The 12,274-nt window shown below is 48.8% G+C and overlaps 3 protein-coding genes across 3 annotated transcripts in view; 2 read left to right on the plus strand and 1 right to left on the minus strand.

Annotated features, from left to right (window-relative positions):
- The first annotated feature begins 379 nt into the window (after positions 1-379).
- LOC113954085 (centromere protein S-like) lies at positions 380-2,992 on the plus strand. Its single transcript, XM_027658004.1, has 5 exons — positions 380-489; positions 600-723; positions 1,155-1,188; positions 1,786-1,852; positions 2,576-2,992. Exons 1-5 carry the CDS (start codon positions 442-444, stop codon positions 2,729-2,731), a joined length of 429 nt encoding a protein of 142 aa, XP_027513805.1. The 5' UTR covers positions 380-441; the 3' UTR covers positions 2,732-2,992.
- Positions 2,993-4,115: 1,123 nt separating this feature from the next.
- DFFA (DNA fragmentation factor subunit alpha) lies at positions 4,116-8,027 on the minus strand. Its single transcript, XM_027658007.1, has 6 exons — positions 7,819-8,027; positions 6,992-7,153; positions 6,746-6,876; positions 6,223-6,412; positions 5,699-5,853; positions 4,116-5,047 (listed from the first exon to the last, which is right to left on the minus strand). Exons 1-6 carry the CDS (start codon positions 7,913-7,915, stop codon positions 4,844-4,846), a joined length of 939 nt encoding a protein of 312 aa, XP_027513808.1. The 5' UTR covers positions 7,916-8,027; the 3' UTR covers positions 4,116-4,843.
- Positions 8,028-8,121: 94 nt separating this feature from the next.
- Positions 8,122-12,274, plus strand: part of PEX14 (peroxisomal biogenesis factor 14) — a 71,554-nt gene continuing 67,401 nt past the window's right edge. Inside the window, exon 1 of the mRNA XM_027658005.1 lies at positions 8,122-8,177. Coding sequence (XP_027513806.1) covers positions 8,142-8,177 — 36 coding nt within the window. The 5' untranslated portion in view covers positions 8,122-8,141. The remainder of the gene's footprint in view (positions 8,178-12,274) is intronic.

Consider the following 12,274-nt stretch of genomic DNA (forward strand, 5'->3'; position numbering starts at 1 on the left):
CAATTAAAAATCCCCACAGTTGGCTCTATTTTATATCCCCTCCCTGCAATGCTACTGCCAGTCATCTCCAGGACTTCTGAAAACTCACCTGGATGTCTAAACCTTTCGTTTGTCCCTCAGAAGTGTTAAATCTTCCCTCTCAAGTGTTAAATTTTCTGCTGCGCGCTGATTTTTGTAGCACTTTTTTTTCTCCATTTATTTCTGGTAAGGCAGCCACTTATTATCGAATATCTCTATACGGCAAAATATGACTTCCAATTTCAATCAACTTTTCTGCAGACCACGCAGTAATATTCGGGATTTCCGCGAAATAAACGAGTGTCGCGGGTGCCGGTGAGCAGCGGGGTCGCAGCTCCCCTCAGAGCGGCCCCGGGGCGGGACCCAACATGGCGGCGGCGCGGCCCCGCCCCGCGCGCTGGGCGGGAAACTCTGAGGGGCGCGATGGCGGCGGCGGCGGCGGGCGGCGAGGAGCGGCTGCTGCTCACACAGGTACCGGCGGCGCGCCGGGGTCGGGGCCCTGAGCCACCGCCTGCAGGCGGCTGTGGTGGCCTGGAGCGGAGCCGGTGTGTCAGTGCCTGCCCCCGCCTTGGTCCCTGCAGAGGCTGAAGGCGGCGGTTCACTACACGGTCGGGTGCCTGTGCCAGGAGGTGGAGGAGGACAAGGACATACGGTTCAGCAAACAGAGCATCGCGGCCATCTCGGAGATCACCTTCCGACAGTGCGGTACAGCCTGGATTGCCTTGTATTACCTGGTGTTACGTGGGTTACCTGGGATTACCTTACCTGGGGTTACCTGGGCTACCTGGTGCTTCCTGGGTTACTTGGGTTACAGCTCCTGGGTTCAGGAGCCACTGCTGGAGACATGGGGCTTTAAAATAATAGAACCGAACTAGGTGTCACTGGGGCATTCCCTTGCATTGTGTTTTTAACAGTACAAGAAATAGCGTTTCTGCTTTTCGGACCTGAAAAAAGCATGTAAGTGCGTGTGGAAATATCGTGCCTGTGCAAGAGTGGCACCTAATAACCAGCTGTGGTCACCTCTCATAACTGACTTGGATAACCTGCACTTAATACCTTTGTAACAACTGTTGTATAATATGTATCTCTTCCCACTCAGCATTTTAAAATATGTGTCATCTTTGTGTTTTCTCCAGAAACCTTTGCAAGAGACCTTGAAATGTTTGCAAGGTAGGCACTGATTGTTACAAAGGCTTTCTTCTTCAGTGTTAGCTCCTAGATAATCTTGAAAACACCTCTTGTCATTCAAGGTTTTAAGTGTTCTGTTGTCTGCTTAAATAGTGGCTGTGAAGTTAAGAAATAGATGTTCCCTGCAGGTACTTCCTGATCTTGGAAGCTCATTTTTGTGGTACAAGTGATTGTTTAGATTAACTACTGTATATAATCATCAAATGCATTGATACACAGGGGTAGTGGATGGTCTGGGGGTGACAGGTGATTACCAAGCTGGTTTCTCCAAGGAGGTAAAGGAGAGTTTTTAGTTAAAACCCAACACAGTGACCTGCTGACAAGTAACAGGGAACAGGACAGTGGTGCTTGAAGTTCTGATTGCTATATTTTCACACATGAAGTGTGGGAATTTAGATGTACAGAAACAAGCTTGATAAAACAGCGTTTTGTGCGTAGTTAGGGAAGACAGACAGGTGGGATTTGCTCAGTGCATATTAAACCCCTTTAGTCCCTGAATTCATTGCTCTCAATGAGGTGCTCTATGGCCTCACAGACAGTGTTGGCAAACATGTTAAGAGGTGTTTTTATTTTATGCAGGCATGCAAAACGAAGCACAATCAATACAGAAGATGTGAAGCTTTTGGCTAGAAGGAGCAGTTCTTTGGTGAGATTCACTGTATTTTCTGTCTCACAACATTCTTAAACCAGCTAAGAGCATTTGAATGAAGGATATAGATGAGGAAGCAACTGTTGTTTAGGCAATTTCACTGTCTTACTGATGATAAGTGGGCACAAATCCAGTGATTTTTAAATTTTCATCTTACTTCATGACACTGCCTCACTGTGGGAACACACATCTCATTGCAATTCAGGAGTTGCAGGAGGGTTGCTGAGGTTCCAAGTACAGAAGTGCAATAAAACCCGCTATACAGACACAGCATCATCAATCCTGGAAATGAATCCCTTTGCTTTTTCCTGATGTGTTCCTTTGTTGTAGCCCAGGAATAGCTTGAGTCTGCCTCGAGGAGCTGAGTCTCCTCACATTAACACAGGGATCATGGAATCATTGCATTCTCTCTTGTGCTGATCTCTGTGAAGTTCAGTGGATTAAACTCACTGATGTTATGACATACCTGTACATGGAACCATGAAGAAGAAAGCTTCCAATACTGATTTTAATTTTATGTGAGGAGATTTTTTCCTTTCATATGATTCGAAATATGCAACACGAACTTGCCTGAGAAGGCAGAGTAAATGGTTTTTTTGAGTCTGTCATCTTTCTTGTAGTAAGAATTTGCCCTATGACTTTCTCTTCAACATTTCTCTCTAATTTCGTGTGAATAAATGAAGTTCTTCAGTAGAGAACTAATTACTTTATTGTTCTCAGCTAAAATATATCACCCAGAAGAGTGATGAGCTTGCATCAAGTAACTTGGAGCAAAAGGAGAAGAAGAAAAAGAAGTCCAGTGCAGCCAAGGGAGAGAGAACTCCTGGGGAAAAAGAAGCAGCTGTGACTGAAAATGAAGATTCCAACATGTCATGATCTACCTTTCAAGTGATGTCTGAGGTCAGCTTCTCTTAGTATCCTAGAGAAACCAGAATTAGCCTATGTAAGATTCCTCTTGCAGGTTTAACACCAGTAAGGAATCTTTAGGTTTTTAGGTGAACACGATGATTTTTATTGTTCCAAAAATGCAAGGTCTGTGAGAATTCAGTAAAGCTTATGCCCAAAATGCCCTAATTGCTCACAAAAGGTATCTGTTACTAAAATTAAACTCATTTAAATAAAGAGTTTAAAGCAGAACATTCTCACTGAACCATAATAACTCAGTGTGTGCAACACCCTCAGTGCTGCTACTTAATTTCTCCAGTAACTGTTTTGACTTCCTCCTTGCTTCCAGTTTGGATGCTTTTGCTCAGGCATGTGGAATATTTTGGTTTTGTTTTAACAGCTTTATCTCTTACTTGTTGCCTTGACAGTTTAAACATGTTTTGTGTCATTTCCCCCCTGTGCCACTGCTGGGGTATAACCTTTACTGTCAGGAATTCCCATTTTCAGGCAGCACTGTGGCTCTGGAGCAGTGGGCAGACACCGACCCCCATTGCCCTCTGCTGGGCTGGCAGAGCCTTAAAGAGTGCAAAAGAGTTGTAAAAGAGAATTCAAAAATAATTTGATTCAAAAGAAGCAGATTTAAAGACATAAGTAATTAGACAGAAATAGCCAAGTGAAATGAGAAGGCTGCTCAAGCTGCTGTGTGGGCCAGCTTGATCCAGCAAGAATTAGCTTGCCAAGGATAGTCTAAAATATGCAGCAAGAGAGGAAAGACTTGAACACTGTTTCTCTTGCTCAGCCCTTGATTCATGAGACAGACTCTTCCTTGAAGTCACTTATTCCTTTCTGCAGGATAGAGCTTAGGGCAACTCCTCCAAACCAAGTTTAAAGTCATCAGCTTCTCATTTTAGTTAGACCAATATATTAAACACTACCCCAGGATAAAGAAGGTTCTGCATGACAGAATATTTCTGATTGCACTTGAGAAGTTCTAGGTGTAGCCTTGCTCTGTGTTTGAAAGAAGAGTGCACTTTCTAGACTTGAGTCACTTGGCTATATATGACACACTGCTCTTGTGCAGCCTTTCATTCTTGCTCTGTATTTCAGTTTTTAAGCAGGAGTGATAGGGAAAATCCCATGCCTTTTGTAGGCTGCAACTATCCAGTATTGATCAAATAAAATCAGGTGCTGCAGTGCAGAACACAGGAATATCATGAATCCCCATCTCTGTGGGGGAAATTTTACACAATGGCTCTTCAATACTCTCCCTTTCCCCCATCCCAGACCGTTCCACTTTCAGGGATGAGATTTCTTTTAGAAGAATTCAGCACATTAATTATTGCAGCTGGTGGAAATATCAAAACTAGCCCAACAGTAAGATAAAAAGCTTTTATTGATGTTAGAAAAAAAGACTTTAACAAATTTAGAAATAAGGCAGTTAATACAAAAGCATCATGATGCTCCACTCATGATTAGGAGAGTAACACAGCAGGCCAAATACAAGTCTTCTTTCACACAGCCCTAAAAAGCAACTATTTCCACCTTTGCTGTGTTTTATCAGTTCTTACACAGCACCCAAGAAAAAGCTCTGAAGTGAATGGACTTTGAATTTACTTTAACTGGTAAAATCAGCATGAGAATTCAGGGTCCTAGATCCCAAGCTGGAGCTTAGAGCCAGGCAGCAGCTGGTTAAACCCTCTGCCCTGTTCACAGCTGTGCCTCAAAGTGTCTCACAGAGATCTTCCACCCTTTACACTGGAAATGGTCTGGGGGACAAGGGAAGCAAACTGCCCAGGGCCTCAGGAGCTGCAGCCACCAGGATCAGATGGAAGCTTCTGGCTCCCAACCAGGTTTGCAAAGCTGAACCCTTACATGCTGTGTTTAGCAATACCATTGTTCCAGTATTCTGCAAAAAGTCAAAATCCCTTTGGTCACACATGATTTGAATCATCCCAGGAGTCTAAGCCTCAGGACAATGTCCAGATTTCCCTTGTCTATAGCCAGAGCACAGTATGACCAGCAAACTCTGGCTCCCAGGACGTGTCTTTGCTGCATGGATCCTAATGCAGAAGCAGGAGCTGAGCTGCCAGCAGCAGGGCAGTGTTATTTTTTGCGTTTTGAGCTGGGCCAGTCCCCCCAGGGCAGGGTTTTCTTGCCCTTGGACGTGCTCCGCAGGGAATGCAGGGTCTGCACCTGCTGGAGGCGCTTGGAGAGCTCCTGGTCACAGGCTTCCTGCAGAGCTGCAGCCTTCTGCTTGTCCCACCCCAGAGCCGAGGCCAGGGCTGCTCTGTCTTCCTTCAGCACCAGCTGTAGGAAAGCACATTTCTAAGTCTTTTCCACTGACTCCCCCACCCCGACCCTCTGCCCACATGAACAACAGCAGCAATGAGGCACCTGTTTAGCACTGGCACTTTGGAGCTGAGGATGTTCCCAGCTTTCATCACCTATTCCATGGGCCACTGGATTTCCAGTGTTCTGCCAACACTCAGAGCTTGAAGCTCTGTTCAGATGTTCAAGGGAACAAACAGCAGCTACTTAGTTTCCACAGCAGGGAAAAGCAACAGCAGCCAGGTCACAGCTTGGAACACCTTCCTATAGTGGTTACAGTTTAGCTGGACTTTCCCAGCTGTGGGTTTGTTTACAGTTTTCAAAAATAATGAGCTGTTGATTTGGGGTGTATAACAGAAGTATAGCTAGATGCCTCTGCATACAAAACACTACCCTGCTGGTAAGACAGCTGACTAGGATTTGTCAGAGACCAAACCCAAGAGTATTTTATGGCTTTTTGGAGTATGTGAAACAGCGTCAGCTGGCTGACACAGAGGGGCTGCAAGCAGGGGGTACAGATAGTGAGACTGAGATCTACTGACATCAGAGCCTCCAGGAGCAAGGACAGCTTCCCCTACAGCCTCTCTCTCCAGATATCTCCCTGGATATGGTTGTGTCGTTCTCACCCACCTCTAGGTCCTGACTGTCCAAGCAGAGCTCTGGAGCAGGTTTCTCCCTCAGAGCAGCAAGGATCTGGTCACTGAGGGCTGTTTTGGCTGGAGTGCCTGTGCTGCTGGTACCTGTGTCAACCACATCCATCTCCTTCCTTGGTGCAGCCTGAGGTTCTGAAAGGGAGCAGAGTCAATACAGCCCCTGACAAACACAGGACAGGAAAAGTGGCCTGGACTGCTTTGATGGTTGTGAGATTAATAGAATATGCCTCTCATCTAGGTGTACCCTCTAAGTTAAGAAATCCATAATGCCTATGTGATTTAAGCTTTTCTCCCAGTATTCTACTTTCAGGCATTGTGAGAATTCTCTCACCGGGTCAGAGAATTCTCACACCATATACACTAAACCAGCTCTTGCATCAACCCCACTAACAGCTGCTGAGCAAATGACTCACTCCAGTCCTTCACTCCACCTTATTTATTCCACCAACTATTTCAGGCATCTCTGGGAAGCTCCTTCTCCAGCATCCCTGTGCTCCCTACCTGCTACTTTGCTTAAGACACTGTCTTCAGTTTTCAAGGCCTCCAGGTAGAGCTCCAGGAGCTGCCTTGACTGACGCTCCTCTTCTCTTCTGTCCAGCACCTGCTGCAGGGTGTCCTGCAGCACCTGGGTTTTGGTTTCACTTTGGGCAAGTTCTTCTGCCAGGTCTGAACGTGGCACATCAATCAGTACCTGAAAACAATGCCAGTGCTGAGAAACTCATTGCATGGCACTGAATGCAGTAGAGACCAGCCCTCCTGAAACCCAGCGTGTCCCACAAGGTTTCTTGTGAAGCCACCATTCTTTACCAGAAGCCAAAAGGCATCCAGGGACAGTTGGGGTTAAGAGCACCCTGCTCAGACACTTGAGTGTTTCCCCTGCACGAGAGGTTTGACGCTGGCACCAACAGCCAAACAGCAGCAGCTGAATTAAGCCTGAGATCTCGTTTACTGATTCTGTTCTCTCCTGAGATGAATGGGTGATGGGCAGAGCCAAGGACAGGGCCTGGGGGTTTCCCCACTGTACCTGGAGGTCTTCTTCAGACATCAGGATGATATTGGAGAGGTCACCCTTCAGCTGCCTGGCCAGCTGCTTCCACTTCTCCGCAGCACTGTCCACTTCATCCGCAGCCCCCGAGAGCCAGGATGTTCCACTGTCTGACACAAGAGTCATCAGCTCCCTGGGTCACTCCTGATCCACCTGAGACAGCCTAATGTCACCAGGTGTATTCCAGACACCCTCCCCTCCCATGCTCCCTCACCCACAGCCTACCAAAGCTTTTGCTGGACCATTTCTCATCCTTGGCCAGTGCCACAAACTTGGTGTTAGGTGGCAAACACAAGAAGTAATCCTCATCATCCACAATGGTTCCATCTTCTGCCAGCACCAAGGTGATGGGCTCCCTGGCCTTGTCAATGGCCAGAACACCACAAGCTGCACAACAGAAAAAAAAACTTAATTAAGTGACAGAAGTGACACAGCACTGCCCTTTAATAACCTCCAGCACAAGGCACAGGCAACTCTCAGTGACTGAGGCTGGAGCCCAGACCTGTCTCCTCACAGCTCTGCACATCGGCTCTTTTTTAGCACAAACACACGTGCCCTCCCTCCAGAAATTAATATTAGAATCAGAGAATCATGGAATCATCAAGGTTGGAAGAAACCTTTAGGATCATCCAGTCCAACCATCACCCAGCACTGCCACTGTAACCCCTAAACCATCACCACACGTTCTGTTCTGAACACCCCCAGCGATGGTGACCCCACCACCTCCCTGGGCAACCTACTCCTATGCTTGACCACCCAGTGTTTTCCTAATCTCTAATCCGAATCTTCCCAGCGCCAGTTTGAGGCCATTTCCCCTGGTCCTCACTGCAGGACAGCGGCTGTTTCCCGGTGCAAACCTCGGCACCGGCACCGGGCCGGCCGCGGGTCAGTGGAAGCGCTTCCCGATGCTCGTTCCCACCTCCCCTCGCATCCTCTGCTGCGAAGCGCCCCCGGAGCCCCGAGGGCTCAGCCCAGCATCGCGGGAGGGTCCGGGATCCCCGGGGCTCCCATCGGTTCCCCCCCCGCGCCTTGTCCCGGGACCGCGGGCTCACCCTTGTCCCGCAGCTCCCGCAGGCAGGACGCGGCCACGCCGTGCTGCTCCGGCCCGTCCCGCCGCCGCACCACGCAGCGCTTCAGCCGCGCCGCCATCGCCTGGCGCCGGGCGATGCTTCTGCAGGCAGGGAAGGCGCTCCTGCCGGGAAGGGCAGGGACAGGGCCCGCCTGCCCCTGCTGAGACCGGCCGCTCCCGGCAGCTCACGGCACCCGGGGATGCCCCGCGGGGCGCAGCGATGCGCCGGCGCTCGGCTCGCCGTGCCTGCGAGAGGGGAGGGCGCTGCATCGCGCGCTCGGGGGTGGATTGGGCACGCCTGGGAAGATGGCGGCGGCGGAGCGAGCGGAGCAGCCGGGGCAGGTGAGGGGGGTCCGAGGGGCCGGGCCGGGCCGGGGGCCCTGGGGGGCTTCGGGGGGCTCCGAGGGGCTCCGGACACACCCCCCGGGCACCGCGGGGGCCCTGCTGCACCGGGGATCCCTGCCCTCTGCGACCGGGAGCTGTGCGGGGCTGGCTGGAGCAGGCCGGGCCCTGGGCACAGGCGCGGTGGCATTGAGGGGCTGTGGGTGTGAAAGTCGTAAAGCGTGTGAATAAAGGGAGAAATAAATGCAAAGACGTCCGGGGAGAAAGGTGGGCACGAAATGAGGTGGAGCCCTATGCAGGGGGAGGATTGGACTCGATGGTCCTTGTGGGCCCCTTCAAAGTCGGAATGTTCTGGGATTCTGTGAGGAGTCAGGCAAAATACTGCCTCTGCCTTGCACCTGCGAGGAAGGGAGGAGGATCCTCGAGCCAGGAGCGCGAAAGGGCAAAGCAGTAAGAAACTGCTGTCAGATGTGCTGTCAGACACTGAACGGGGAGGGCCAAAGAGCAGTGGTTTGAGTGCTCACGAAACACTAAAAGCTTAAGGTATTTTTAAACTGGGGCATGAAATGAATGGAGCAACCAGAGAGTAGAAAAGTGTGATGTAATAGTATTTAGTATATATTGTTAAAGGTCTTTTCCAGCCTTGATTCCATGGGATAGGTTTGATGTAGGTGTGCCTAGTGTAGGTTCCTGTCACTCGTATTGTGTTGCTGATTGCCCAGGGTCACTTGTATTCCATTGCAAACTCAACCCTCCTCAAATTCAGTGACCTCCTGGAGCTCTCTCACCTCCCCTGAGTCCCAAACAGGCTCCTGAGAAGTGGTGCCAGGGGAATTTGGGAAAGTGCCCCCAGGAGGGAGGGGAAAGGTTTTTTGGCTGTTTGAGCAACTGGGGAGAAAACAGAGCAAAGTCTGCCAGGGACACACTTTTATGTGCAGTCTCTCAAATCTGCCCAGATTTGGGCTAATTCACATGAACCTCTCTGCTGATCCTTTCATTTTGGACTGAGGGGGCCGAGTTTGTAGGGAACACTGTTGAACTAAACTGAAATGGAAATAAAATTACATAAAGTCCGTGCTCTTGGGTAACCAGCACAGGTCTGGGTTGTGAAAGGCCAAGTTACCAAACTCCCAGGAGGCTGGGCAGCTTTGCATCACCCAGGTGCTTTCATCAGTCCCAGAGTGAGGTGCAGGTGTTCCAGTCCATCCCTCACACTTCCAGGGAATGCTTTCAGAGTGAGGAGACCTGAAAATGCTTGGGCAGTCTGCAAGGTTGGCACTTGCTGAGGAAGAAATCTGGTTAACTGGCAGATGTGGTTGCCTGAGAAACACTGAGGTTCTCTTGAGCTCAGATATTGTCCTCCCCTTGCACCCTTTTTTAGCAAACATTCATTTAGTGTTGCTGTAGCTCAAGAGAAGGGTTGGTGTTTGCAAGTGGAAAAGTCTTGCTTTTTAGTGGACCTCAGAAATGTAGCCAGAGAACCCCCTAGGTTTTAAAGTTAAGGACATGCAGGATCATGGAATAGTTTGGGTCAGAAAGGACCTTAAAGATCACCCAGTTCCAACCCCCTGGAACTGTGTCCATAGTGAAAAATGGGAATGGTAACTCCCACCTGTTGTGTAACATGGGCTGTACAGAGTAAAGTGGAGTTAATACCTGTGCTGCTCTGTAAGTCAGGAAGAATTTGGGATGAGGAGAAGAACCAGGCTGCAGAGAGACCTGTGCACCACAAAGAGCTTGCTCCATGTGGGCTCCTCTGAGGAGGGAGGGGATCTGGAGGCACCCTGGGTGAAAATGGTCAGTTAACTGGATAACTGCCCTGCTGGATTCTGTCCCAGTTCTTGCAGGAATGCTGGATTCTCAGGCAACAACAAGTTCCTTGCACCCCCTTTGGCTCCTGGCCTGACTTCACCAGCAGCAGAGTTTGTTCCAAGGACAGCTCTGGCTCTGCCCTCCCTCAGGCCTGGGGGCACCACTGGAGTTCAGCTGCAGGGTCACACACTGACACTGCCCCCTGCACACACAGCCCCCAGGAGCAGCTCTGCTCCTACAGGAGCTTCCCTCCCTCCCTCTGTGCCTGGGAGGGGCAGGGGGGCTGCTCTGAGTGCCCGGGGCTGGGGGTGCCTGCTGAGCACAGATGGCCCCACCACCATCTCCCACTGCTGCACTTCCCTCATCCAGAACTCTGGGAACTGCTCGGTGCTCTCAAACTCTCTGGGCTTGGATGGGATTTGAGAGAATCTTGTAGCTCTGGCAGGAAGAAGGAGGTGTGACTGAACCATACATGGCACAGTAGGTGAATTCTCAAGGGGACAATTTTGGAATTAAACAAACCAGTGAAAATCTCTCAGTCTCCCAGAGTGTAAACACCACTCCTCTTACACAACCCTTGCAGTTTTGACACTGTTATCAAGGCCTGTGGAAAGTTGTCCCCATTGCACACTAAACGTTTAGAGAATCTAATAAAATATTTGCTTTCTGCCACTGGTGATGTTCGTTTATTTATTGCCAGGCTTTCAGCATGAGTGGTGGCACTGCCTCGCTTAACTTGTTTATGTTTGGGTCCCATCATGTTTTCTATTACAAATCGAGTTAGTTTAGATGCTGGAAAGGGAGTGTCAGATGTCTTATGGCTTATTGTCTGTTTTACTTGGTTTAATTTTCTCATTCTCATGAATTAATATATTGCCTCAAGCACTGCGGGGACGGGGGGAGCGTTGCGACTCAAATGAAATCATTTACAGAGATAGAATTATGTTCTAAAGGCAATAAAGATTTCTACCAGGCTTTTTAAAATACTTTGTTTTGTTTAGAAATCATCTTCCTTGGGCCTTTAGTAAAAATAAGCAGAAGAAAAGATCCTGTCTCCCTGTTACTGTTCTTTATAGCAGCAGGATGATGGTGTAGCCTGTGAACAGAATAACTGATTTCTTGGTGAAGTTCTCATGGTTTGGTGGGGAACCAAATCTTGTGTTCTTTCTAAAGCTTCATATACCCCCTTGGGGTTGAGTCCTCCATGTAGCTGGGTGTTTTCTTTGTGTAAGGAAGTACACAAAGATTTGTTGCTCCAGAGACTTAATTCCCCAGTTGCACTGTTAGTCAGTGTACAGGTGAATTTTCCTCCCCACTTGCCTGTAGCTGTTGGCTGTTCAGCCTCTGGATTCTGTGCCTGAAAGGATGGTTTTCCTGGTGAAGGTAAATGGTCCCTGGAGTGGGATGTCCCTTGTTTTCATTAAACACAGGCTGTTGTTGGAAAGGATGGGCTCTTCCCTGACTTGTCCCAGAGCTAACATATTCCAGAGGGTGACAGTTCCCTGCCTTACAGCACTGGTTCCTTTGCCTTGTGCTTGGAAATCTGGCTGGAAGGGAAATGCAGATCTCATTTTAAATGTTGGTAGCTTTGGACAACGGAGTCCAAGGACCATAAATGATCCAACTTGTCCTGTAGGTGCCACCAGGGAATGTACCAGCACGTGGCAGAACTGGTGAGTGTTTGTCTTCGGGATCAAGACTCTTCCTGTCAATATAATTATCATGTTTTCTCACAGCAACCTGGACTTTGTTTCGGATCCTTCTTTGGGGAATTTCCCAGGTTGGCCAAATCTTGTGAAGGTTGACAGTCCATAAATACTAGAGCAGCTCCTTAGGGCAGGACATGGGAGCTCTAGTCCTTAGGATGCTGTGGGGATTTTCTGAGGGTATGAATTCAGTGGTGGTTCCTTTCTCTCTTCCATTGTGCCTTTACTGTTTGCACCACACATCTGTAGTTTTTCTCTTTGCAGTCAGCTTAAGTAGTTCAAATGCTTTGATTTTTCCTTGCAGCTTGCTACAGAAGAGCACAATACATATATTCTTAGAAAACTCAGCACTTAATGTAAGTGGCTTGATGGAACAATTCCATGGAAATAGTAGCTAACAGTTATAGGTACTTTTCTGAATTGTTCAAGACAGATTTTATCTGTGCTGCTCTTCCTCTTCTAAGCAGTTCTGACCCTGTGCTCACTGAATTTGAGGAGAATCTTTTCTCTGACTGAGTGTGCTGTGAATCAGGCCCCAATATTTTAGAGTATTGGCCATAGGAAGATACCTGTGTTAGT

This window comes from Corapipo altera, unplaced genomic scaffold, assembly GCF_003945725.1.
Source record: "Corapipo altera isolate COAL_440 unplaced genomic scaffold, ASM394572v1 301, whole genome shotgun sequence".
Classification (NCBI taxonomy): Eukaryota; Metazoa; Chordata; class Aves; order Passeriformes; family Pipridae; genus Corapipo; species Corapipo altera.

Excerpts from the sequence above, each read along its gene's own strand:
- LOC113954085 (XM_027658004.1), top strand. The coding sequence starts at position 442 with ATGGCGGCGGCGGCGGCGGGCGGCGAGGAGCGGCTGCTGCTCACACAG. Across the intron at positions 490-599 it reads AGCGGCTGCTGCTCACACAG|AGGCTGAAGGCGGCGGTTCA; the intron begins GTACCGGCGGCG and ends TGGTCCCTGCAG. Across the intron at positions 1,189-1,785 it reads GACCTTGAAATGTTTGCAAG|GCATGCAAAACGAAGCACAA; the intron begins GTAGGCACTGAT and ends TATTTTATGCAG.
- DFFA (XM_027658007.1), bottom strand. The coding sequence starts at position 7,915 with ATGGCGGCGCGGCTGAAGCGCTGCGTGGTGCGGCGGCGGGACGGGCCG. Across the intron at positions 7,154-7,818 it reads GCGGGAGCTGCGGGACAAGG|CTTGTGGTGTTCTGGCCATT; the intron begins GTGAGCCCGCGG and ends TCTGTTGTGCAG. Across the intron at positions 6,413-6,745 it reads TGTCTGAAGAAGACCTCCAG|GTACTGATTGATGTGCCACG; the intron begins GTACAGTGGGGA and ends CATTGTTTTCAG.